This window comes from Bubalus kerabau, chromosome 17 (assembly GCF_029407905.1).
Source record: "Bubalus kerabau isolate K-KA32 ecotype Philippines breed swamp buffalo chromosome 17, PCC_UOA_SB_1v2, whole genome shotgun sequence".
Lineage (NCBI taxonomy): Eukaryota > Metazoa > Chordata > Mammalia > Artiodactyla > Bovidae > Bubalus > Bubalus kerabau.
In genome coordinates, this window is record NC_073640.1 from 5,311,271 (window position 1) to 5,338,838 (window position 27,568).

The following is a 27,568-nucleotide window of genomic DNA, read 5'->3' on the forward strand; positions in this document are numbered from 1 at the left end:
TAAAAAGTTAAAAAAAATTTTAATAACATATATTCAAACAGACTTGTACATAAAAATCCATAGCATCTTTATCTGTAATAGCCAAAAATTATAAACAACTCAAATGTTCATCAGCAGATCAAAGGATAAATAAATGGTTACACTCATACATTGCCATAGTTTTCAACTATTTTTCAGCTAGAAAAAAGGAATAAATTAAGGATACATGTGATTATATGGATGAATCTCAAAATAGTTATACTGAAAGAAGGCAAACATCATATATCATATGATTACATTCATATAAAATTTTAAAACACAATCGGTAATGATAGAAAGCAGGTCAGTGGTTGCCTAGGGAAATGGGGGTGGTGGGGTGGTGGGAGAGAGTGATTATAAAGGAGCATGAAGAAGCTTTGGGAACTGATGCACATGTTCATTATCTTGATTGTGGTGGTGCATATATATGTCAAAACATCAAATCACACATGTTAAACGTGTAATCCACTGTGGGAAAATTATACCTCAAAAATGCTATTTAAAACAGAATTGCAGGGCAGGAGTGAAGAGGGGGCTTGACTGTATGCACATAATAGGATTTGGGGGCATGACGGTAATGTTCGTCATCTTGATGGGGTCTGGATCAGTCATGTGTATGAATTTATTAAACTCATCAAATGGTATATTTAGGATTTGTGTATTTCACAACATGGAAACATTACCTTCCCCCATCAAACAAACACCACCACCCTGTAAACAACTATTGAACTGCAGTTAATAATATAAATGCTGAAATGTTTAGTGATGAATTGTGTTGATGTTTGAAATTTTCTTCTAAATGCATAAAAAATAAGGATGGATCAACGGTAGGAAGAAGAATGGCTGAATTGATAAGTATGTGATAAAATATGGTGAATTGTTAGGTGTAGAATGTAGGTGGTGACTATTCAGATGTTCAGAGCATAACTCTACTGACATTTTTGAGTATTTGAAAATTTTTATATTTATAAATGTTGAGGAAAAAATTAGGTATAGGGCTTTGGAAGATGTCTTGTGTGAGTCAGGGGTCCCTGAAGATTAAGCTTTATTACTAATACTTTCACAGTGAATCTGCCTCTGCATGTGGGTCTGCCAGAGCATGTATAACCTATAAGGGAGAACTTATGATGTAGTCCCTATAGCTACAGAGAACAAAAGACTTCAAAGATGAAAATAGTACTATGGTAGTACTAATAGTACCCTATGATTAGCTTGAGAAAAGCCTCATTTTCAGTGTTCAACCTGTCCTTGTTGATTCTTCTTTTTTAAGAATGTTCTAGGTTTAAAAACATCAAGAATAAATAAAAAATTAAAAGGAATAGAAATGACCCACAATTTTATTCCCCAGAGATTTATTCCCCAGATTATACGCTCCAATTTATTTTGCCTATTTTTAAAAAATTTTCATTTTATGGAACTATAGTTGCATTAGTTTCTGGTGTATAGCAGAGTGATTCACTTACACATGTAAATATATTCCTCGTTTTTGAGATTCTTTTCTCATATAGGCTATCACAGAATATTGAATAGAGTTCCCTGTGCTATCAAGTAGGTCCTTGTTGGTTATCTGTCTTATATATAGAAGTGTATGTTCATCCCAAGCTCCCAATTGACCCCTCTCCCTGCCCCCGCCTATTGTTGTCTCCTCAGTGATTGGAACAATGCCCAGCACATTGCTGTTGAATGATTTGGGATGAGTGATTTGGGATGAATGATTCAGGCGGAAAGAAAAGCAGTGACAAGTAGAGGTCACCTTACCCAGAGCAAACGTGTAAAAAAATTCAGAACAAACAGGTCACATCCAGGAGACATGGGTTTCTGATAACTCTTAGGCTAATATATTTAGTTTGTCCTATACAGCATAAAAATAACTTTTAATGAAGTGCCAATCTTTAAAAAGATGGACAATTTACCAAAAATGTGACAAAGTGGATGGCTCTGGAAACATTGGGGTCCTGTTCCTATATGATAAAAATAATCTGCAGCTGAGCAGAGGCTGCCCTTTCTTCCCAAAGTTCACCTGTTCCCTGAAGTCTCTCCTTCGGGCTCAACTCACTTTTTAGGCTCCCACTAGACCTCACAGGGAGAAGGCAGTGGCACCCCACTCCAGTACTCTTGCCTGGAAAATCCCATGGACGGAGGGGCCTGGTGGGCTGCAGTCCATGGGGTCGCTAGGAGTCAGACACGACCGAGCGACTTCACTTTCACTTTTCACTTTCATGCATTGAAGAAGGAAATGGCACCCCACTCCAGTACTCTTGCCTGGAGAATCCCACGGACAGAGGGGCCTGGTGGGCTGCCGTCTATGGGGTCGCACAGAGTCGGACACGACTGAAGCGACGCAGCAGCAGCAGCAGACCTCACAGGTATTAGAGTTTGCAGTCTCTCTCGGGAGCACTCTGGGACCAGATAATGGAGATGAGGTTGGTGTCAGAGATAAAGGCCTTGGGGATCCAAAGGGAGATTCTGTACTTAGTTCGGTGGGAAAGAGGAAGGATCAATGTTTGCCCAGCTGTTTACTGCTGTCACAGTTCACCTGGAACTTAGTGGCTTAAGACCACAGCCATTTATTTAGCTCATGGTTTTGTAAATGGGCCGTCTGGGCTGCTTCTGCTGTGTGGTTCTTCTGGTCTCAGCTGGATTCATCCCTGTGACAGCTGCTGGCCTGGCTGGTCTAGTATGACGGCTCCATGTAACCTCTCCTTCTCCAGCACCCTTGCGCAGCTTGCTCCCGGCAGGGGAGGGCTCCAAGAGACGGGGTGGAAGTTTGTAAGGCCTCTCGAAGCCTGGGCTTAGAACCAAAACATGATCACTTCAACATTCTATTGGCCAAAGCCAGTTACAGCACCAGCCCAGGTTCAAGTGGTGGGGATGTAGATTCTACTTCTTTTTTAAAAGAAAAGCTGTTTATTTTTTAATTTTTAGCTGTGAGGGGTCTTCATTGCTGCGCAGGTCTTTCCTCTAGTTGCAATGAGTGGAGGCTACTCTTCATTGCAGTGAGCGGGCTTCTCATTGCAGTGGCTTCTCTGGTTGCAAAGCACAGCCTCTAGGGTGCGTGGGCTTTAGCAGTTGGGCTCAGTAGTTGCGGCTCCCAGGCTCTACAGCACAGGCTCAATAGTTGTGGTGCACAGGCTTAGTTGTTCTGTGGCATGTGGGATCTTCCCAGGCTACGGATCAAACCCATGTCTCCTGCATTGGCAGATGGATTCTTTACTACTGAGCCCACCAGGGAAGCCCTAGATTCGACTTCCTGATGGGAGGGGCTGCTAAGTCACAATGCCAAGAGGTTTGAATCCAGAGAGAGACACATTTTTGTAAAACTATCAGAGTTATTATCAAAGGTGTATTTTTGACAGTATCATTGGGAGTGGGATGGATTACTGGAGTTGTTTTCTACTTGTAACAGAGAAGTGCTGCTCCCCTGTATCCATAAATAAATCCATGCTGAAGGATTTGAGAGAAAAAGATGCCCAGCTCATGTTCTTCCAGCTCCTTGTTCAGGGACACAGTTTCAGTTTCAACACTTGGCTTAATAAAAGGAAGACAGTCTCTTTAAGATTTCTGTGAATGAATGAACAGAAAATTAGACAAGCTCAGGAACTGACAGTCACATTAGAAACAAAGACATTTCCATATTACAAAACAGTGTAGAAACTGCACTCCCCTTGATCTGGCTGGAGTCTAAAACACCATCAGCATTCATGCCTTTGGAATGTGATGTTCCCTCTCACCTGGACAACTTTTGCTAGTTTATTTTTATTTTATTTTTGTAATTTTACTTGGACAACTTTTAAAATACAACTACCTTGTCGGAGATGTAAGCTCACATCTTAGTGTGAATTAGTCTCAGATATTAGATTCTCTAATACCAGGAGGACCTGGGTTTAAGGGAGCCTGGAAAGAGGAGGAAGAAGACAAAGGAGAATTTGAAGGAGAAGAAGGTACTTGTAGAAAATACTGTCAGCTTCTCATCCACCCTGAAGGATAATTCTTCAGGAAGCACCATTGAGTCTGCTCTTCTGTGCTATGAGGGCAAAGAGAAAGTTTCAGGTAGAAGCTAGGCCAAAGTTTTGATTTTGTTAGGGAAATTAAAACGGAAGTAGTCTTGTTCAGGCTTCAGAAGCAGGAGAGCGGGCCGCAGACTGACTTCTGACCCTGCCTGGACCACGTGCCTGCTTGCAAACACACCAATTGTTACCAGGAAGCCAAGCGGCACTTTAGATCAGAGAGCGAATGGGTCTTGGATTTCCTTGAGCCCTTGGAGGCCTGGCCTCTCTGGGGTTTCAGAAAATCTTGTGACTCACGAGGTGAAACAAACAACATTGTAAAAATTAAAGAAAAACCATCACTGCATTTTTGCATGCAGACCGATGCTCACATCAGTGGGCAGCCTGGGATTATAAGCAGGAGATCCCCAAACTGCAATTTGAAGTCTCAGCCGTGGGGTAGACGCACTGCCAGGGACCTCTTCCCAAATGGGACTCCAGATTGCTGTTAACGAGGGACTTCCCAGCACTTCTGAAGTCTGGAGGTTGTTTGGCCTAATTTGGTGATGTATGTGCTGTTACTTTTCTCTGTTGTTTTTCTCTTCTTTTAATGACTATATATTGAAATGAAATCAATCAATCCTTTATTAAATATTGAAATTGTTTATTGTGTGTGTAACGAGTAGTTTCTTTTGTTAATGAATCTTTTGAACTTAAAAGTAAAACTTTTGGTAAAACGGATTTTCATTCCAAAAGGTAGGGATGGGGGCAAAGGAAGGGGAGGGATGAGATACCCTCTCTAACGTGACTGTTAGAGTGATTCCCGGTGGACCACCAATGAACAGGCCAGAGACTTCTGTAAACAGTGGCGCCGTCCTTGGGGGGACTGCCTCCGAAGCCTGGACACCTATCTCTTTAGTTTCTCTCTCAGGCATTTAATCTTCATTTACCAATGCCCTCCACCCCCAGGTCTCTAACTCAGGATATTCTCACCTGTGTGCCTCAGGATACATGCTCAAGAATGTTTACGGGTGAGGTTCCTAAAAGGACGATTAAAATATCCGTAGATAGAGGAAGGGGTAAGTAAAGTGCATGGTTATCTAAGTGGCCTACTATACAGCAGTGGAAAAGAATGAGTTTAAACCATCACATTAGCATGGATGAATTTCAAAACATTTCTTCATACTAACTGATCAACTGAAGAAAGTTGTGGTAGAATATAGCATGATATCACTTACAAAAAGTCCTTATACATTCGTGCTAAGCTGCTTCAGTTGTGTCTGACTCTTTGTGACCCTATGGACTGTAGCGCACCAGGCTCCTCTGTCCATGGGAATTTCCAGGCAAGAATACAGGAGTGGGTTGCCACTTCCTCCTACAGGGGATCTTCCCAACCCAGGGATCAAACCTGCATCTCCTGGGGCTCCTGCATTGCAGGCAGATTTTTACCGCTGAGCCACAGGAAAGCCCATAATTTAGTGTACCTTGGTTATAAAACCATAGACAAACCTTTACCAGAAAGTTAGGATAGTGGCTCCTCCTGGAGGAGGGGAGAGGAATGTAAAAGCAAGGGATGTGGAGGTCCCTTTCTGAGTTAGTGGTAATGTTCAAGTCTTTAACTAGGAGTGGATATGTGATATTCTTTATCTTCGACTTAAAAAAATGCACATATATATTTAATCATTGCTGTACTGTGATACATATCACAATAAAGATAGGAAAAACATGATTTTGTTTCTTTGAATACTGTAGCAACTTCAGTGGAAACACTTCCCCAGTATCTAGATATACTGCATGTGAATCATCTTCTCTTGTATCTGGAGCTTCGTGGAAAGCCTGAGAGATCTGGATCTAGAGTAGGGGAGGGAAACATTCCCATTGAAGGAGATGGTATAGGGAAACTACGGAGGAGCAGCTGATAACATGGTGAAATAAAAGTCTCAGTAGAGGAAATTACCCCAGGGTGTTGATAAAAGAAAAGGAAGGAAGGGAGAGAAAGAGTATCAGTTCATTCGCTCGGTCCTGTCCGACTCTTTGCGACCCCATTACTGCAGCACACCAGGCTTCCCTGTCCATCACAAACTCCCCGGAGCTTACTCAAACTCATGTCCATCGAGTTGGTGATGTCATCCAACCATCTCATCCCCTGGCGTCCCCTTCTCCTGCCTTCAATCAATCTTTCCCAGCATCAGGATCTTTTCCAATAAGTCAGTTCTTCACATCAGGTGGCCAAAGAATTGGAGCTTCAGCATCAGTCCTTCCAATGAATACTCAGGCCTGATTTCCTTTAGGATTGACTGGTTGGATCTCCTTGCAGTCCAAGGGACTCTCAAGAGTCTTATCCAACACCACAGTTCAAAAGCATCAATTCTTTGGCACTCAGCTTTCTTTATGGTCCAACTCTCACATCTGTACCTGACTACTGGAAAAACCACAGCTTTGACTAGACAGACCTTTGTCAGCAAAGTAATGCCTCTGCTTTTTAATATACTTTGTCATAGTTTTCTTCCAAGTAGCAAGGAGTGTCTTTTAATTTCATGGCTGCAGTCACCATCTTCAGTGATTTTGGAGCCCCCAAAAATAAAGTCAGCCACTGTTTCCCCATCTATTTGCCATGAAGTGATGGGACCAGATGCCATGATCTTAGTTTTCTTAATGTTGAGTTTTAAGCCAACTTTTTCACTCCTCTTTCCCTTTCAATAAGAGGCTCTTTAGTTCTTCACTTTCTGCCATAAGGGTTGTGTCATCTCCGTATCTGAGGTTATTGATATTTCTCCCAGCAATCTTGATTCCAGTTTGTGCTTCATCCAGTCTGGCATTTCACATGATGTATTCTGCATATAAGTTAAATAAGCAGGGTGACAATATACAGCCTTGACGTACTCCTTTCTCGATTTGGAACCAGTTTGTTGTTCCATGTCCAGTTCTAAGTTCTTGAACTGCATACAGATTTCTCAGGAGTACGTAAGGTGGTCTGGTATTCCCATTTTTTAAAGAATTTTCCACAGTTTGTTGTGATCCACCTAGTCAAAAGCTTTGGCGTAATCAATAAAGCAGAAGTAGATGTTTTTCTGGAACTCTCTTGCTTTTTCGATGATCCAATGAATGTTGACAATTTGATCTCTGATTCCTCTGCCTTTTCTAAAACCAGCTTGAACATCTGGAAGTTCATGGTTCACGTACTGTTGAAGCCTGGCTTGGAGAATTTTGAGCATTACTTTGCTAGCATGTGAGATGAGTGCAATTGTACAGTAGTTTGAGCATTCTTTGGCATTGCCTTTCTTTGGGATTGGGATGAAAACTGACCTTTTCCAGGCCTGTGGCCACTGCTGAGTTTTCCACATTTGCTGACATATTGAGTGCAGCACTTTCACAGCATCATCTTTTAGGATTTGAAATAGCTCAACTGGAATTCCATCACCTCCACTAGCTTTGTTTGTAGTGATGCTTTCTAAGGCCCACTTGACTTCACATTCCAGGATGTCTGGCTCTAGGTGAGTGATCACACCATCATGTTTATCTGGGTCATGAAGATCTTTTTTGTACAGTTCTTCTGTGAATTCTTGCCATGTCTTCTTAATATATTCTGCTTGTTAGGTCCATACCATTTCTGTCCTTTATCGAGCCCATCTTTGCATGAAATGTTCCCTTGGTATCTCTAATTTTCTTGAAGAGATGTCTAGTCTTTCCCATTCTATTGTTTTCCTCTATTTCTTTGTACTGATCACTGAGGAAGGCTTTCTTATCTCCCCTTGCTATTCTTTGGAACTCTGCATTTAAATGGGTATATCTTTCCTTTTATCCTTTGCCTTTTGCTTCTCTTCTTTTCACAGCTATTTGTAAGGCCTCCTCAGACAGCCATTTTGCCTTTTTGCATTTCTTTTTTCTTGGGGATGGTCTTGATCACTGCCTCCTGTACAATGTCACGAACCTCCATCCATAGTTCTTCAGGCACTCTATCAGCTCTAATCCCTTGAATCTATTTGTCACTTCCACTGTATAACTGTAAGGTATTTAATTTACGTCATACCTGTATGGTCTAGTGGTTTTCCCTACTTTCCTCAACTTAAGTCTGAATTTTGCAATAAGGAGTTCATGATCTGAGCCACAGTCAGATCCTAGTCTTGTTTTTGCTGACTGTATAGAGCTTCTCCATCTTTGGCTGCAAAGAATATAATTAATCTGATTTCGGTATTGACCATTTGGTGATGTCCATGTGTAGAGTCTTCTCTTGTGTAGTTGGAAGAGGGTATTTGCTATGACCAGTGCATTCTCTTGGCAAAATTCTATTAGCCTTTACCCTGCTTCATTCTGTACTCAAAGGCCAAATTTGCCTGTTACTCCAGATGTTTCTTGATTTCCAACTTTTGCATTCCAGTCTCCTATGATGAAAAGGACATCTTTTTTTGGTGTTAGTTCTAGAAGGTCTTGTAGATCTTCATAGAACTGTTCAACTTCCGCTTCTTCAGCATTACGGGTTGGGGCACAGTCTTGGCATTCTGTGGTATTGAATGGTTTGCCTTGGAAACGAACAGAGATCATTCTGACTCAATGAAACTATAAGCCATGCCATGTAGGGCCATCCAAGACAGATGGGTCATCGTGGAGAGTTCGGACAAAATGTGGTCCACTGGAGAAGGGAATGGCAAACCACTTTAGTATTCTTGCCTTAAGAACCCCATGAACTGTATGAAAAGGCAAAAAGATAGGACACTGAAAGATGAACTCCCCAGGTCAGTAGGTGCCCAATACGCTGCTGGAGATCAGTGGAGAAATAACTCCAGAAAGAAGGAAGAGATGGTGCCAAAGCAAAAACAACACCCAGTTGTGGACGTGACTGGCGATGGAAGTAAAAGTCCTATGCTCTGAAGAACAATATGGCATGGGCATTGTGGCCAGCACAGCAGGCAGGGCTTGGAAGTGGCTGATGCACAGTTTGGGAAAAAGAAACTGAGACAGAATTAAAGTTTTAAAGACGGGGCTGGGGGACCAAGACCTCTTGGGTCAAGAGCCCTGTTCCTTGGAGCCTCTCTACTTTTACTGAGTGTCTTGGCAAGCACAAAGTACCTGTTGTGCTACAATGAAGTCAGCCTCCTGGGTCCCCGGTCACGTCTCCCATTTTACTGATTACTTTAAACTATCTTTGTTATTTTCTTGTACCAGGGCTCTCACCTAGCTGGAGGTCATAGACCTGCATATGCCTTGGGAAAACATCTTAGTGTGTGTACAGGCAGCGTTCTGAACTGGCGCTGACCCGGCGTTCCAAGGTCCACTCTATGTTTTTCCTTAGCTTAGCAGGGTATGATGACCCAACTGATCAACCCAATGTACCTTCATTTGTGTTACACTGTATTGCTATATTTTGCTTTTATTCTTTTCCCATGGTGATTTTCTCATGGCTTAGCCAGAGCAACAGGTGGCTGACTATTAACCCCTGCACATAGGAACCTGGAATGTTAGGTCCATGAATCAAGGTAAACTGGAAGTGGTCAAACAGGAGATGGCAAGAGTGAACATCGACATTTTAGGAATCAGTGAACTACAATGGCACTGATATGACACTGAAAGATGACTCCCCAGGTCGGTAGGTGCCCAATATACTACTCCTCTGAGCTACAGAAAGCATACAGGCTGGAATAATCTGCCTTCCCAACCCACTTTAGACTAGACAATGCCCTTCGGGCAGGGTTTCTGAACTCCAGTGCTACTGATAATCTGGGCTGGATAATATTTGTTGTAGGGGTTGTCCTGTGCATCCTAGGATGTTGAGTAGCTTCTGTCCACCAGATACCAGTGGATATGTCCACGCCACCCCACCTCCCCTGAGCTGTAACAGCCAAAAATGTCTTTAGACATTGTCAGTGTCCCCTGAAGGGCAAAACCACCCCTGGTTGTGATACACAAAGAAAATCTTTCACAAATGTTCAGTAACACGTGTGGTCCATGCTCTTTAGACCAGAAAGAGCCCTACCTTTAACAGAGGGCCTCCTGGAGGGTTCATAGGCACGGCAATCATCAATGATCTCCTGCAACTCTGAAGGGCAATCTTCACCCACTGGCTCCTGGTGCCGGGACTCAGCCACCAGCTGGTAGATCTTCTTGGAATCACAACCTGGCGTGGAAATGATATGACGGGAGGCTTAAAGATTGCTCTGGCACCCACACATCCCTCTGGATGCTGCCGGCTGGCATCAGACCTAGGGACTCTGAGAACTGGAGACATAGGAGCTTCCAGTGACCCCATTGACCAGCGCAGGCAGTGCTCACATTGAAGAAGAAAGCGTCCAGGACAGTACTGATGTTTAACTCTAGTCTACCTTCTAAGTCAGCTTTCACACTGGTTACCTTCAAATGGGCTCTTCCCAGTGGCGATCTCCCAGAGGACAATTCCAAAGCTAAAAGAGAAGCAAGAAAATGAACAATGATAACAAGTTTCCTTTTTTCCGTGTCCCTGTAGCCATTTCCAGAAAACATAGAGAATTTTCTTTCTTTTTTTTTTTGCACTGTGTACCTTGTAGGATCTCAGTTTCCCCAAACCAGGGATTAAACCCAGGCCATGAAGTGGGAGTGCTGAATCCTGACCACTAGCCCACCAGGAACTCCCCACAGTGAACTTTCCCATTACCATCAATCACATTCCAGGGATGCTCCTCCCTAACGGCATTTGACTTGGACTTTCTTGTCAGGTTCATCTGAGAATTGGCATGAGAACATAGACATACCTGTATATTTCAGCTTTTATGTCGTATTTATTATACACATTTTCCAACCTCTGGGGTGAGACATATGCGGCAGAACTGACTCTCTCTGCTGCTTTTCCTCTAGTTTGTCGGCTGATGGAAGTCTGTGTTTTGCTCAACTCAAATCCTGCAAGCTAGAGAGAGAGGTGACTCAGAGGCAGAAGGAAACGGCACGATCTCGGGTGGGAAGTAGAGGGCAGGGACTGGTGCTACACGTGACTGTCAGGGGACGGTCTTTTTCCTTTGGGATGTTTCCAGTGAGGTCTCCTGGCCGTGTGGCTACTCTCCTGGCTGCATTCCAGGTTCGATCTATTATGGTGCATTGACCAAGAGAAACACAAAGTTTCTTCTCTGTAAAAATGAGACAGTGAGGATTACTTGAAATGATGGTTGTCAAGCACCTGTAAAACTTGGTATTTTTTTTTTAATTAAATAGTTGATTGATTTTTGGCTGTGCTGGGTCTTTGTTGCTGTGTGTGGACTTTCTCTAGTTGCAAAGAGTTGAGGCTACTCTCTAGTTGCGGTGCTACTCTCTAATAGCGGGGGGGGGGGGGCGGGGGCGGGGGCTACTCTCCAGTTTCAGGCTTCTCACTGTGGTGGCTTCTCTTGTTAGGAGCACAGGCTCCAGGTGCATGGGCTTCAGGAGTTGCAGCTCGAGGGCTTCAGCAGTTGTGGCTCACAGCTTAGTTGCTCCACTGCATAAGACTTGGCATGTTGTAGTTATTCTAATATTACTACATTAGATGTGTACAGGGCTTCCTCAGTTGATAACTCAACTCCACTGTGCTAGGATGGACAGGGGTGCCTGGAACTACCGATGGCTCGTTTTCTCTTGGAGGCAGACAAAACAAAAACAAAGAAACAAAAAACCTCCAACAACACAGGGGATCCTCTCTGTTGTATCTGACCCTACATGGCCAATGCCATGCTCTTAAAGAAGGCACAGCACAAGTCATGGGAGAGGGTGTTCTTCTTGCTCCGTGTACATCTGTCATTAGCACCATTTGTATGCAGGGGGCTGTCTGTGCCAAATGCAGCCAGGGAGCCAAAGCTAGGGGCAAGAATTAGATACTTATGTGGCTCCTCCCTCTTATTCACAAGTTCAGGGAGCGTTGACATCCTCTGACGTCTGGCTCCACACTAACCACCAGGGGTGAGAAGCTGAATAGCACATGTTACAGTCACATGTGATGAGCACCAGGAGAGTGGTATAGACACCATGCTTTGGGAACACTTACTTATATTACACCAATGGCGGGGAGATCCAACCAGTTCATCCTAAAGGAAATCAGTCCTGAATATTCATTGGAAGGACTGATGCTGAAGCTGAAGCTCCAATACTTTGGCCACCTGATACAAAGAACTGATTCATTGGAAAAGACCCTGATGCTGGGAAAGATTGAGGGCAGGAGGAGAAGGGGATGACAGAGGATGAGATGGTTGGATGGCATCACCAACTCGATGGACATCCGTTTGAGCAAGCCCCAGGAGTTGGTGATGGACAGGGAAGCCTGGCGTGCTGCAGTCCATGGGGTCGCAAAGAGTTGGATATGACTGAGCGACTGAACTAAATTGAACTGAGTGGTGGGGAAAGACATCTGAAGGGCAGAAGAGACCTGTCTCTTGTTATTCAGAGAAAGCTATCTATAGATGACAAAGAATATATTCTTTTAGCATTTGGGAACTGTGGACATGGGGTTAACAAAACACTTTCCTCATCTACAGGACAATCTGAATGTCAGTGAACTTTTTATTTCTATTCCCCTGGGAACCTGACAAAAGCAGACTATTACTTATGCTCCTAAGTAATACATGTTGCTGCTGATTAATAAACGACCAGCGACCAGTAAGTCATTTATGGACGAGAGGTCGGGGCGGTGGGGACTGTGAAGAGCTAAAGGGGTGCTGGGCTATGTGGTGACTCATACCTGGCATGCCCCTTGCGGGGATACTGGAAGGCATGCCTGCAGAGTTGTTATAAAAGAATATTGAGGACTTCCCTGATGGCCCAGTGGATCAGAATCCACAGTGGATAAGAATGCAGGGGACACAAGTTTGATGCCTGGTCCAGGAGGATCCCACATGCTACAGAGCAACTAAGCCCATGAGCCACAACTACTGAGGCCCGTACCTAGAGCCCGCAGGCTGCAACTACTGGAGCTTGAGTGCCTGGGGCCTGTGCTCCACAACAAGGAAGTCTCTGCAACGAGAAGCCGTTACTTGCTGCAACTAGAGAAAGCTCTTGCAAAACAATGAAGACCCAGTGCAGCCATAAATAAATAAAAAACGCAGTGGTACCACACACACACACACAAACTCCTCCAGTTAAAAAAAAAAGAATATTGACTCCTGTGAGTCGTGAGGCTTCTAAGCTTCTCCTGCACCCACGGAGATGAGCCTCTTTCTCTCGCACTTGGGCTGAGGGTGAGGAGAATATCTCCTGGAGGATTGTGGGGGCTTCCACGGGATGGAAGGATTTGATGCTGCCAAGGAAAGTTATGACCAACCTAGATAGCATATTCAAAAGCAGAGACATTACTTTGCCAACAAAAGGCCATCTAGTCAAGGCTATGGTTTTTCCAGTGGTCATGTATGGATGTGAGAGTTGGACTGTGAAGAAAGCTGAGCACCGAAGAATTGATGCTTTTGAAGTGTGGTGTTGGAGAAGACTCTTGAGAGTCCCTTGGACTGCAAGGAGATCCAACCAGTCCATTCTGAAGGAGATCAGTCCTGAGGTTCTTTGGAAGGAATGATGCTAAAGCTGAAACTCCAGTACTTTGGCCACCTCGTGCGAAGAGTTGACTCATTGGAAAAGACTCTGATGCTGGGAGGAATTGGGGGCAGGAGGAGAAGGGGACGACAGAGGATGAGATGGCTGGATGGCATCACTGACTCGATGGACGTGAGTCTGGGTGAATTCCGGGAGTTGGTGATGGACAGGGAGGCCTGGCGTGCTGCGATTCATGGGGTCACAAAGAGTCAGACACGACTGAGCGACTGAACTGAACTGAACTGAGGTGGCATGCTGTGTTTCCTGCATGATACCCTTCTGATTGCCTCCAGGTGCCAAGTGTGGGCCACGGCCAGTCTGAGTCTGGATGCCTCCTTGGACCTAAGAAGATGTCCTCATGGGTGTTGCAGGACACAGAAGTGGTGTCCAGGCATCTAAGAGGAGACGGCCCTTAGCCCGCCCCTCCTGGGTGGGCAGTGGGGGAGACCAGCATCAGAAGGGCAGGGAGGATTGAGTCTCCAGTGCAGGGCGTGTGGGGCGCTGTCCAGGCATAGGAAGCGCTGAGCTCAGTTCCACGGTGCAGGCAGAGAAACAAGCAGGCACAGGCTTTCAGGGAAACACGCATGCCTCTCCCAGCACCAAACAGTCACATGGGTCAAACTCAGAGGGTGCCCGGAAGGCCACGCTCACCTTCACGTTGTAGTCTTTCGTCACCAGGAAGCTCGTGCTACTGATATTCCTGTGGAGTTCTGAGGGTGTTTCTGAATGGTGCAGCCTAACGTGACCAAAGGCAGGGTACGTTAGTGACCTTTGCACAGACTTTCTTTTTTTTTTTAAATAACCTTTTTATTTTATTTTTGGCTGCGCAGGGTCTCTGTTGCTGTATGGGCTTTTCTCTAGAGGCGGAGAGTGGAGGCCACTCTCCAGTTGCAGTGCTCCTCTCTAGTTGGGGTTTCTCACTGCAGTGGCTCTCTCGCTGCGGAGTGCGGGCTCCAGACACGTGCGGGCTTCAGTGGTTGCGGCACGTGAGCGCAGCAGTGGGAGCTCCCGGAGGCTAGAACAGAGGCTCAGCAGCTCTGCAGCATGTGGACTCCTCCTGGACCAGGGATCGAACCCATGTCTCCTGCATTGGCAGGTGGATTCTCTACCACTGAGCCACCAGGGAAGCCCCTGCACAGACTTTCTTGAAAGGCATGACAGTCACTACCGGGATAATGAGGTTGGTCAGTACCAAGCCTTCTTCCTGGGTAGGTATCCACGGGTTAGTGGGAAAACCAGGATGCAGAGGTGAGATCTGACAACTGTGTGCTGGACGCTTCTGTGGGGCTCTGCATGGGAAGCGGTGAGCAAAGCAAAGGGCTGAGGTGTGGCTGGATGGTTGGGCGGTATCTCAGACCCTTCTGCTTGAAACAGAATGGAAAGCTGGGGTTTCCACCAACTCAGTAAGTGGTGGGGACTTCCCAAGTGGCACTAGTGGTAAAGAACCTGCCTAAGTTCTTTGGATGAATGGAGCTCCTGCCTCCCATTTTGGGCTTCTATCATAGAGTCAGCCTCAGGTTGGGTTCTCCCAGAAGCAGATCATGAGCATGGACTGTACAAGTGACTGATTATGAAGGTATTTCCAGCAATTAAGCCCTCATGCCACAACTACTGAAGCCTGAGGTCTGCAATGAGAGAAACTACCACAGTGAGAAGCCTGGGCTTCACAACTGGAGAATGGCCCCTCTCTGCACAACTGGAGAGCAGCCCCCACTGTGCATAACTGGAGAGCAGCCCCCACTGTGCATAACTGGAGAACGGCCTCCGCTGTGCATAACTGGAGAACGGCCCCACTCTTCACAACTGGAGAACGGCCCCACTCTTCACAACTGGAGAATGGCCACTGCTCTGCACAACCAGAGAATGCCCGTGCAGCGACGAAGACCCAGAGCAGCCAAAGATAAATCAGTGAGTGAAATTCTAAAAGAGAAGATGGTCCCAGGAAACCAGTGACGGAGCTGTGGAAGCAGGGCAGAGAAGGAGGAGAAATCAAGCAAGGGCGTGACTTCAGGTGAAGTTCCAGGCTCAGCCTAATCCCACGGGGACCTCTGGAGGATAACTACCCCTCAGGGTTTGTTCTGCATGAAGCAAAGGAGCTGGACTTCTATACCCACACCGGTTGTTCAGTGACTATGGGTTGGGGTAAGGGAGGAGAGGAGAGAAACAGGGTCAGGGACAGGGGGCTCTAAAGTTCCCGGGCATTTTCAGCTCTCAGGGCCTAGAGGCTCTAGCACCCGTGGATGTTCGTCTACAGATGGTGGCGATGAGCTGTTAGCAGCAAATATGCTGAGTGGTGGATGAGAGTGCAGATCAGGTAAGAAGGGTCAGCGGTCCTCTGGATAGGCACTAACAGTGTCCCCTACAGTCCAAATCCTTCTCACAAAACCCACTAGTGTACGAAGTTGAGAAGGATAAACTGTACGATTTCCAAGAAAGAGTAAGGAAGTGTTCCCCAAAGTATGGAATAAGTGGCATGCGAGGTGATACATTAAGAAAGGTATTCTTTTAATTCCAATCTTTCTGATTATGTCAAGAAGAAAGTCTCTGTTTGGTGCTGGATATCTTTGACACTTCTCTAAATCTGCTAACATCTCCTCTGTGAAAAGATAATGCTGGTCTGAATTGCAGATCTTTTGCTAGGCGTTTGCTACATCGTTTGCTAGGCAACATTTAACCAGAATTTAATAACCTTGTTTTGGTTTTATTTGTGGTCACCTATTTGTGCTAAGTGATTCTGGTCTCCAATTTATGGTAGTAATAGAAAATGTCCCCTGTTTTTTCCTAACTTATTATTAATATTTTTTTTACAAAGTGAGCTAATCGAAAGAAAAATATTAAATAAATAATGGCATTAATGTGAATACGGTAATAACTACGTATGTGGTCTGTTAGTGACTGACTTTTGGGGGCCCTTGGGCTAAAGGAACCATAGAGTATATGTGAGAGTAGGTAGAGCTGGTGGATAAAATATAGGACATCCAGATGATTTTGAATTTTGAAAAATCAATTCTTAAAAAAAAGAAAGTACTAAAAAAGTGTAGGATTTATATGGAATTCTGTATATCTGAAATTTCAGTAAAAGTATATCTGGTGTCATATTTGGAACATACATTGTACTAAAATTGTTTATTGCTTATCTGAAATTCAAGTTTAACTGGACCTCTTGTATTTTTATTTGCTAAATGTGGTGATTTGCTCAAGGAGGCTTCCAGCCTCTTCTCTGCTTGTCTCTGGGTCAAGCGGAAAGGGAGGCAGACTCATCCTCTCCCTCTGGGCGCTCTCTCCCCAGGCTGGTACCTGTACAAGCCTCTGGCTGCCCCCACGGCCAGGATGATGCGCTTGGCCAGGGTGAGGTCCTTTTCCCGATCCAGCAGCTCCCTCAGGGTCCCGAGCTCACAGTACTCCATGACGATGGATAACTGAGGGGGCGTCACTGATGGAAAAGAGCCGATCGCTGTGAAGATCCATCCCTGCTCAGAGGTCCTGCTTACTGTAGCCCATCCCACCCTCTCTCCAAGAGACAGACGCAGCTCTGCTGTGTTTCTCTGTCCCCATCTCACATGGTTTGACTCCCTGAATGAGTCCAATACCCACAGAGTCCCCATGCCTCTTCTCTGTGGCATTTGGCATGGCAGAACTCTACACTTCCCCTAGTTACTTGAGTAACTGACTCCCTGACTCAACACTACAACCCAGGAGAGCAGGGCCTGCTTTGTCCAGACAGTGCTCATGGGAAGTTGAATAAATATGTTGAGTAGGGGAGCTCAGACAGGAAGCTGAGGCCTCAGGGCAGGGCCATGAGACGTGCAAGAACTGATGTACACGGAGTGAGTCCGTCACCCTGGCTGTCACCCAGGAGGATAAATATGACTAGAGGTTTCCCTTTAGCCTGGGATTCTATGCTCCAAAGTCAGGTCACCTGAGCCTGTGCAGAAACTTCCAGAGGGGATCAGAAGGGAGCTGCTCTGTCCTCTCTGTAGGCAAAAGCAGCAAAACATAACCAGCAGGAGAAGCCACATTGTGAGAGGAAATGCAGCCACATTAAAAAAATAAAAAACAAAAAAGAAACTGAATCTGACAAATGAAGTTCTTGGTAAAAGGGCAGGTTAATTTAGCTTTTAGATTCACTCTACACTAATGATCAAGGTTAGATTCCTTGTTTGGGTCAGTCAGCTTTGCAATGTTTTATTGCAACAAAATACACTCATCACCCAGGTCAGCATCTGAACAAGCATCTCCTTGGTTCCCAGTGAATCAGCAGGAAGAGATGTGGTTGCATTAGTGCAAACCAGCCCTCAGGCTGAAGCCAACTTCAAGCCTCTTCACTTGAAAGAAGATGGGAACCTGCATCATGGGATGCGAAAAAAATGAATGTCAATAATAAAAGCACCGTGCAGATGCCACCCTTTGAGCTGTTGTAGTAAAACAACGCAGTAACGCACAAAGATAGAAGACAGACCACAGCATACCCAGTCTTCGAGGCACCTCTTACCTGTTTCATCAATGCAAATCCCAAACATGCGCAGGATGTTGGGGGAATCAAATTTCTTCATGGTTCTGATTTCATTATTGAAAGTATGCCTCACTATTCTATGAGAATAAAAAGGGAAAATAGGATTTCAGGTTGGGAGGTCCTTCAGAAAACATTCAGTGTAGCAACCGTCTGTATATGCATGGGGCTTAAGGGATCATCGGCCATTCTTTGGTGGCTCAGATGGTCAAGTGACTGCCTGCAATGTGGGAGACCCAGGTTTGATCCCTGGGTCAGGAAGATCCCCTGGAGAAGGAAATGGCACCCCACTCCAGTATTCTTGCCTGGAGAATCCCATGGACAGAGAAGCCTGGTAGGCTCCAGTCCATGGGGTCACAAAGAGTCGGACACGACTGAGCGACTTCACTTTCACTTGAGGGATCATCAGCATCTCCCAGGGGTGAGGATAAGGCATATACAACCTGTTCTAAAGAGTCACCTGGTAATTCTTAGTCAACTTAATATATGCATACCCTATGATGCATCAGTTCCTCTCCTGGCAATACAGCCCCAAGAAATTCCCATACAGGGACATAAGGGATACCTATGGGAGCATTATTTTTGATGGGCAAAAGTTAGAAGCAGGTTGTGTTCTATCACTGGAAAAAGAGGCAAACTGTGGATTTCCACCATGGATAGCAGTCAGAAGCAAAGGACCACAAGCGCAGTATAAGTTTCACGACGCTGAGTGAGAATGGTAAGAAAAGCAGGCGGCAGACGTGACACACCATCGTCTGTGAACATTTAAAACGCACACATATGATAACAGCGAACATTTTGCAAGAACACATACAAACAAAATATTTTATCATCTGTGAAAGGGATGGGAACCCAAGTGACAGCAACGAAAGGGAACCTGCCTTTAAAAATATCTAAATACATGAATAAACAAGAGACGTTTCTAGAATTGACTTTGGAAGACGTACCTTTAAGTCTAGACTGTGTTCCTTAATAACAGAGAGCAAATATTTAGCCCTCTGGGGTCTGAGTTCCCCCATATCAGAATATGGAGACAGTCTGCCCCTCTCCTTGAGTTACAGACAGGAAGTAACTAGGGGAGAGAACCGTACAAAACAACTTACCCAATGTCTTTGGCCTGGGAGTTGTTGAATACTTTTATGGCCACTGGAGATTCGTGGTATTTTCCTTCATAAAGTGTGCTGGATTCATTTTCCTTTAGTAGGATCCAATCGGCTTCTGGAAGCTCCTCCTTCTTAATCTCCTTGATTTGATCTTGTGGGAACCCCTTCTTGGGTTTCTGTGATTCTGACCTCATCCCTAGGAGAGAAGGTAATAAAGAGTCAACAGCTGAGGAGGGTGTGTTATGAGGGAAGAGGCATCTTAGCAACGCTTGAGGGGGAAGCCCCCCCTAGTGAACCAAAGCTGGGTCTGCCTGGAGCTTCTGATTGCCTCCTTCCAGGAGAGAGGTCCCCATGCCTCTGAGTGACTGGTGGAGACACAGCCGATGGTAACAGAAATGTCTCATGTACTTCTCTCTCCTCTTCTTCGGATCCAGCCTGTCTCCAGCCTACACCCCATCTCAATCCATCTCTCTCATCTCCTCCTACTGTACAACAGCTTGGCGCCTGAGCGTTTGGCATCTTGTCTGGTGAGTTCAATTCTAATAGGCAGACACACAGTTTAAGCTCAGGAACCCCACTGCTGTTGTGTGTCTCTCCTCTCCCTTACTCCATGCCATGGCTGGGAACTCTCAGAAGGCAGAGTCTTTCTCTGTATCTTAGTTTCCTCTACACACAGGCTCTAGCATAAAGCAGAGACTCACAGATGTGTAGAATGGATAAGCATTTTTAATTTGATTTGAATTTCTTTTTAATTTTTAAAAACTTTTAACTTCTATTCGGGTATAGCTGATTAATAAACAATGTTGCGATAGTTTCCCAGGTACAGCAAAGGGACTCAGTCATACATATACATGTATCAGATTTTGAATTTCTTCTTGGAAAGTCAGCAAATGAATTGAAGCTTTGATGCTATCTAGAGGAAGTCATCAGGGGACTTCCCTGGAAGTCCCGTGGTTATGATTCTGAGCTTCTACTGCAGGAGGCACGGGTTCAATTCCTGGTCAGGGAACTAAGATCCCACAAGCCACAAGGGGAAAAAAAAGAGAGAGAGAGAGGAAGTTGTCAGCACTTTAACAGGCGCTGGAAGATATCTTGCTGGTCAAGAAATCCCCTTCAAACATGACCCCATGCACAAAAGCCTAGGCCAGCCATGAACACATCCCCAAAACCTGTGGGCTGCTTGCAGCCATCCAGCCCAGAAAATGGACCAGGGTGGGGCGAGGGAGCCCAAAGTTCCTAACAAACTCATGACTTCTAGTTTGGGGCAGCCAGAAGCAGCAGGGCACACGGCAACTCACAGCTCTTCACGGCTTCGATGGTTTCCTCCAGTTGCCTCAATAAAGTTTTTACAGTTTCTTTCTCTGCAAGAAAAACAGCAGCAAATACTCAAAAACAGAAATGTTCAGTGAAAGCACACCAAGATACCCTTTTCTCATCTCTCATGTTCATTACAGTAGAAATGATTACTGTTCACGAATATCTGGCTCTCCACTTCCAAGCAGACAGGAAGTGCCCTGAAGCATGACTATGTGCCTTGCTTTGGCCAAGAAATGAAGTGAAAGAAATTTTCAGGGAAGTCTGTGTCAACATGAAAGTGTCACCATACTGAAACATCCTGGAAGGATGACAGCTACCTTAGAGAGTCTCTTGGACTTTTCTCTGAATGAGAAAAAGACATTTCCTTCTCAAAGACACTGAGGTTTTTTTTGAACCATGGTATAATCATATCTATCCTGACATATATTCAGAAATATGTTAAAAATTGATCATATACTAGGTAGGGTGACCAACCATCCCAGTTTTCTCAGGACTGAGGAGCTCTGAGGATATGAGACCTTCAGTGCTCAAACCAGGAAAATCTCAGCAGATAAACACATACATGGTCCTTAGCAGTAATATTTCTAAAACCTATGTGGAAGTTAATCTGCCAAACTCTATCAAAGTTTTAAAATGTCCATACTCTTTGATCTAGCAATTAGACCCAGTAACTCAACTTCTAGGAATTTTCCCTAAGGAGATCCTGAAATACATGCAAAAAGACTCACTGTAGAACTATTAACAATAGTGGAAAACTGGACACAATTTAAATATCCATCAATAGAGAGCTCCTTGAATATATCTGGTCCCTATAAACCAAGGATACTAGACAACTCTAAGGGTGTTTATATGCAAGAATACGCACTGAGCTTATTTAATGAGAAAAACAAGGAGAACAGTGTGCTTAGTATGCTATTGATTGAACAACAACAAGAAAGAAAATATGTACTTGACTCTCCAAAAGGCTATTCAAGAAACTGGCAAGAGAGCATGTGTCTGGGAATGGAACTTTGCTGTCAAGGGTGAGAGGCAGACTTCCACCTCATGCTGGGTCTTTTTGTGCCTTTTGTATTTTGTCCTTTGTGAAAGTATTACCAAGTCCAAATGTTTTCACACAATTGCAGGAAGTATATCCTTTCCTCCAAGTTGATGGCATGGAGGTGCCTCCTTCTACCAGAAAGTGGACCAATGAATGCTGAAGATGAGGAAGGCCAGGGACCACTCCTGCTCTTTGGCAGGATCAGCTGCTGCGATGCTTTCAACATCACTTCAACCCAATTCCTGACTCTGGTTTTCTTTGGTGGTAGGTGTTTGGTTGAGGGAATTAAAAATGCCTCACTTTTCCTCAGCAAACAAACAAACAAACAAAAAACCATTTGCCTACAGGTCTCTTCCGTATCTGGTTTGTGATGCTGGAGAGTCTCCTGCAGACCTGACTGGGGATGCACCGTCCTCCACATCAAGGGTGAGAACGGTTATCCCTCTGAGTTCCAGTGCCTGGACGGTTCATCGAAACTCAACCCTTAATTCCTCTCCCTCCACCCACAACCCTAATAAGAGGGAAGGATCTGGAATTAACAACACCACGATCTGCAAAAGTGTAAAGTCATATCTGTTTCCCTTGTTTCCTCTCTAGTCCAGCGCGTATCTCATTCCCTTGGAGCCCTGCCCTCCACTCAGTCCAGCCCCGGCCACTCGGACCCAAGCCACTGCCATGTCTGCACAGCCTCTGACGTGGTCTCCTGATAGCACTCACACTTCCCCTCTTGCCCCTGGCTCTGCTGAGTTACTGGCCCCAAGTCTTCACTCCCATGTAGTCATATCATACATCCAGCCTCATGGTGGGCACCCCTCTCCACTCAGACGTCTGGAATTCTGAGTCTCGTCGACAGATACCTGCCAAAACCTCTTCAACCTTCCTGATTTTCCAAAATGAGACGAATACACCTGTATGTGCATCCCCCCACCTGAAAAAAGTCCTCACCACTCAGTCCTTGGATAGCTTTCCTGTCCTCCTCTGCATCCTGTTGATCTTCCTGTTGCCAGGACACTCCTAGGCTGAGGCTTGACGTATGCCTCCACTGATCCACCTGGAGCAGCAGAGAGAGCTCCTCCCAGACATCACTCAGCCTCTGGTTCACCCCACCAAAGATTATGCTGTCATGCCCTGCTGTTAGAAACTTCTGGATATTGGACTTATTGCTGAACTTGTCTATCCGCTCCTTAGCTTCCTCTAGGGCATCCTGGAAACGGCTCAGCGCGGCGGTTATCTGGGGAGGCAGGTTCCTCTCTCCTTGGTCCTGGAGCATTTGCAGAGGCTGCAGCAGGCTCTGGACGCGGTTCCCTAGACGTCGGCACTGTTTCTGGCAGTATTTCATCTCCTCACACTGGTTGTAGATAAGCTGGCCTAAGGAGATGATCTGCTTCAACTGATCCATACCTGGAAGAAACTGATGGAATCTGTTTAAGTTCCAGGAATCTCCTTCATATTTACTTCTGGGATAAGGGAACATCAAGGGTGTCTGTGATTTAAATGGTTGAAGAGGTCTTCCTATTGTTTTCATGTAAGGCAGAGATGGCTTGCGTCCACCAAAACCTTCCAGTTTTAGCTGAGAAGTACTGGCTTTGCCAGGGCCTTCCCTGGTGGCTCAGCGGTAAAGAATCTACCTGCAATGCTGGAGATGTGGCAGGAGCTGTGGGTTTGATCCCTGGGTCAGGAAGATCCCCTGGAGGAGGAAAATGGCAACCACTTCAGTATTATTGCCTGGAAAATCCCATGGATGGAGGAGCCTGGACGGCTACAGTCCACAGGGTCACAAAGAGTCTGATATGACTTAGTGAATAAACAACAAATTGGCTCAGCTAGGACTACATCTCCCAGACTTCCCTGCAGCTTGATGGGGCCATATGACTATTTCTCACAGAAGGGGTATGAGCAATAAAGTGTTACTTTGGGTTTGAGTCAGGTTTGTCTCCTCCACACACTGTCAGCTGGTTGTATAGGAGGATGTAGCCCTGGGTGTGGTGGAGCCCAAGAATGTAGAATCCTGGATCCCTGAAGCATCGCTTGGAGGAGAGCTGCTCACAAACCTGGAATGACTGCCATGGACTGCTAAGTGAGCACGGAATAAACTGCTATTGCATTTGAATCATTACATTTTGGGGTCAATTTGTTAAAGCAGGTCAGCCTATTCTAACAAGCATATCCTGCCAAAGTATAGAGCTGACCACAGGACAGTGGGTTGAAACGCGCAGATCCTGTCTAAAGAAGGTAAGGATTATCTAGTAAAGTCAACAGCTGCTGCTCTTCAAGGATAAAGGGCCCAGTGGTAGAAGATCTTCTAGTTTTTAAAGAGCAGTCAGAAATCTGGATTTTTATATTTAATCCCTCAATTTAAAATCCCACAACCAAGTCAAAAAATGTTTTAAAAACTATGCAGTCCAACACTGTCTTGGTCAAATACATTTTGTTTGCTGACCGAAGATTGCCTTTGAAGCCTCAGTTTACAACCTTGGCCACAGCCAGCGGAGGATGTTCAGGACTGTAATAGAAGCCGGCTTCGGTTAATCTCAAACTTTTCTTTCTGTCTCTTTTTCCAATGCTTGAGCATGCCTGCCTCCATGGTCCACACCTTCATCCCTCTCTAGTGTGTTTTCAGCACCCTGTAAATCTGCTTCAGCCTCCCCACTGGCCGATGCATCCGTAAGACTTCTTGTTATAAGTGCTGGTCCCTCAGAGGCATTTGCATAAAGACTAAGAAGCTTTCCAGGCTCAGCAGAGGTGTGGGAGACATTTGTGTTGCCTACACAGTCTCCACTTCTCTGCTCCTAATACGCTGTGTGTGCTCAGCTGTGTCCTACTCTGAGGCCCCAGGGACTGTAGCCCACCAGGCTTCTCTGTCCATGGGATTTTCCAGGCAAGAATACAGGAGTGGGTTGCCATCTCCTACTCCAGGGGATCTTCCCAACACAGGGGTGGAACCTGAGTCTCTCGCCTCTTCCGCGTTGGCAGGCGGATTCCTTACCACTAGTGCCACTTGGACTACCTTCATATTTTCTGTAACAATCAACAGCAATCCGTTTGTGGATTTGAGGTCTATCCCATTATTCAATTACAGGCTTCAAGAACCAATAACTTTCTCTATTGCTTAAGCCAATTTGAATCATATATGCTGTACATGCAACCGAAAGCAACTGGGTTCAGTTGAATGATGAATGATGCTAACAGCGATGATCACGACTCGCTCTATTCACTTGCTGCAGGCTAGTGATTCGGAACCAGGAGGTCACAGCGTTATCTTAATTTTGTACATGAAGACACTAAGTTAGGGAGAAGGTTGCATTTAAATAAGTACAGGGCCACGGAAACAGTTTCCAAAGCAGTTTTAAACAAAGTTAATCTCAACAGTTCAATGAAACAGGTAGGAGTAGTAGTACTAGTTTGGAGAAAGTAGTTGGTCTGGAACCAAATCTGGCTTAAAAACTAGTAGAAGTGAAACCAAGTAAGCAACTAATTGATACTTTTTGTTGTTATTGTCTTAGCGTTATATTGATCTAGGAAGGGGAGTAACAGGTGTTGCTGCTGCTGCTAAGTCGCTTCAGTCGTGTCGACTCTGTGCGACCCCATAGACAGCAGCCCACCAGGCTCCCCTGTCCCTGGGATTCTCCAGGCAAGAACACTGGAGTGGGTTGCCATTTCTTTCTTCAATGCATGAAAGTGAAAACTGTTAGGGCATGCCTAAAAAAGACTCAAGGTGTCTCAGGCTACCCAGATATTCCTAGCTGCTAAGCAGAGAGATTCAAGGCCATTTTTTGGGGACTCCTGGGGGCAGTGAACTTTATGCCTTTCTCTGGTCCACTGGAGACAGAAGCAGTGGTCATGCTTCTGTCAGTTCCCCCAGTTGCTCAGGGAAACTTGAAGATTTCAGCTTCATAGCTCCAAGCTCCAGTTATCTTATTCAAAAAAGCCATATCTCAGCAATAACTAGTCAAACGATAATGGGGAAAATATCCAACTCATCAAAACAACGACTTAAAAGAATACATTTCACAGGAAAAGTGATGATGTGGTATGAAGAAAACCATGGAAAACAAATCCTCAAGAAATGGAGAGAAGTATTATTTATTTTGGCAGGGGAGATTAAAAATTACAAACCTGGCAATCCTTTTTCAAATATAAATCTAATTTAATGCAGTTCCAGTAAAACTCTCAATGGTACATTTTGGTATTGAAACTAAATGATCCTCAAAGTTCATTTGAAAGAGGAAATTAGTAGGAATAGTCGGGATTTTTGTAATAAAATAGGGGCCCATCTATCAGATATTAAAATTATAATAACTAAAATTGTTTAGGGCTTATTGAGTATAGGATAAAGATATCAAAAGGATGAAAGGGAATATAAATATATATACACTTTTACTCAACAATGTGAATTTCTAGGAATTTGTGCTGTAAAGAAGCTCATATGTGTATAGATAGATGGATGCTAAGGATGCGCACTGAGGTGCTGTTTATAATATGTAAAACTGCTAACATCCCTAATAATGATATGTTCATAGGTTTCTTGCAGGAAAACAATGAGGGGTAAAAGTCACTAATTTTAAAAGTGAAAAATCTTAAAATGGTTAGTAACAATATAAATCCATGAAAAATTCTGATGCCATTTCCCTCTCTCCTCCAAAAACTGGCATCAAGCAACCTTTTCTGATGAGACTTTTAAAACAGAGTTATTCCTCTTGTGCCTAAAACGGGCTCTGGAAAAGGAAGGGGGCATTAACCATTAAGACGTGGGATCAGCTCCCGGCAGTTTCCGTACTGACTGCTCGCAGCGGTGCTGTGCAGGGCAGTGGGTCGGCTTCCGGAGGCACCTCCACGGCGACCCCCACGTGTCCCCTCTCCTACACCGCGCCTTCTTCAGCAGGAAGCGGCGGGAGAGGGAGGCCGCACCCTCGGGGCCGAGGAAAAGAAACCAACCTGGTCCTGAGTTCCGGGAAACGGGCCTGTGGCTCTCCCCTCACCGCCCAGGATCCCGGCTGCACCCTGCAGCCCGCGCGCCCCGGACACCGCGCGCGCCGGGAGGACCGCCGGACTCACCCAGCCCTTCCCGAGGCCGTCCAGTCGGTCCGGGGCGCGGTTCCCGGAAGGCCCGTCGGCTTCTCGGACGTTCAGCCCCCCGACACGAAGTCTGCGACTGGGGACCCCGGGGAGGTGCCAGGTCGCGCGCTTTGTGTCCCGCCGGCCGGCAGGCCCGGAACGGACGCCAGCGACGGGGTGCGGGCGTGCCCCTCGGAAGTCCGGCGGCCTTCTGCTCGCCGGCCCTGCACCCCGCCCTCCCCGCGGGCCCCGTCAGCCTGTCGGGCGGGGAGTCTGACGCGCCTCCTGGAGCTGTGACAGGGACCTTGCAGCCGCCCCCAGGCTCAGGCGCCTTGGTTCCCTAGAGCTCTTTCCAGGTGGTTCAGGCAGAAGGCCCCTCGCTTCCTCTTGGTCTTCTCCCCCCGCCCTGTCCATCTCTCCCCAACCTTACCGAAATTTCTCAGTAACTTTATGGAGTACTCCTGGTGCCACGTCCTCTGCTTGGGGCTGGGGACTCAGGAAAGAATAAGGTCCCGGAAACTAGTATAGAGAGCACCCAGTATGGGAAAGATTAGATGAGCAGAAAAAACAGAACTAGAGAGAAGGTCCTCGTGTCTGCTTCTCGGTGCCTCAAAATACCGAGTGTGGCGGGGAGAGAGCCAAGGGAGACACACACAGCTGGGATGGGCTCAGGAGAGGCGTGGGCCGCGGTGGGTGCGGCTGAAGCCAACTTCCTCCTCTAAGGTCCCGCAGAGACCTCTGCTTTATTAAAGTTAGCTGGGTCCTTAGCTAGGAAGTCTGAGCAATGTCATTCATTAACTCATCAGACTGTCCAAAAGGATAGAATTGGACCCTAAGAGAAGACTTTTTGAGTAGGGAAGACCTGGGTGGAGGATGTCTGGGGTGTTTATTCATTTACATTCTCTTGTACTGTTCTTTGCCTACTGCATTGTCAGTTTTCTTCTTAGGTCGGGTTCCCTAGAAGTCTGAGGAAAAGAACCGGGCACACGTAATTTACTGAAGGAAGCCTCTCAGGATCGAGGGTAGGAGG

General features: G+C 45.7%; 1 protein-coding gene across 3 annotated transcripts; it reads right to left on the bottom strand.

Moving 5' to 3' along the window:
- Positions 1-27,568, bottom strand: MLKL (mixed lineage kinase domain like pseudokinase). 3 transcript variants are annotated; one of them, XM_055552073.1, is made up of 12 exons: positions 26,969-27,568; positions 23,112-23,170; positions 22,429-22,894; positions 20,426-20,488; positions 19,128-19,323; positions 18,007-18,104; positions 16,812-16,947; positions 14,166-14,250; positions 10,727-10,878; positions 10,350-10,399; positions 9,976-10,116; positions 1-3,579 (listed from the first exon to the last, which is right to left on the bottom strand). In XM_055552073.1, the coding sequence occupies exons 3-12, from the start codon at positions 22,880-22,882 to the stop codon at positions 3,548-3,550; spliced, it is 1,407 nt and encodes a 468-aa protein (XP_055408048.1). In that variant the 5' UTR covers positions 22,883-22,894; positions 23,112-23,170; positions 26,969-27,568; the 3' UTR covers positions 1-3,547. The 3 variants fall into 3 exon arrangements, with proteins under 3 accessions (XP_055408048.1, XP_055408049.1, XP_055408047.1); XM_055552074.1 differs by lacking the exon at positions 23,112-23,170 and having other exon boundaries at positions 22,429-22,884; XM_055552072.1 differs by lacking the exon at positions 23,112-23,170 and having other exon boundaries at positions 26,969-27,563.

Coding starts and splice junctions, on each gene's coding strand:
- MLKL (XM_055552074.1), bottom strand. CDS start 22,882: ATGGATCAGTTGAAGCAGATCATCTCCTTAGGCCAGCTTATCTACAAC. Junction 14,251..16,811: donor GCAGCCAGAGGCTTGTACAG/GTACCAGCCTGG, acceptor TGGTCACGTTAG/GCTGCACCATTCAGAAACAC. Junction 3,580..9,975: donor CAGGAGGCCCTCTGTTAAAG/GTAGGGCTCTTT, acceptor ATTCATTCACAG/AAATCTTAAAGAGACTGTCT.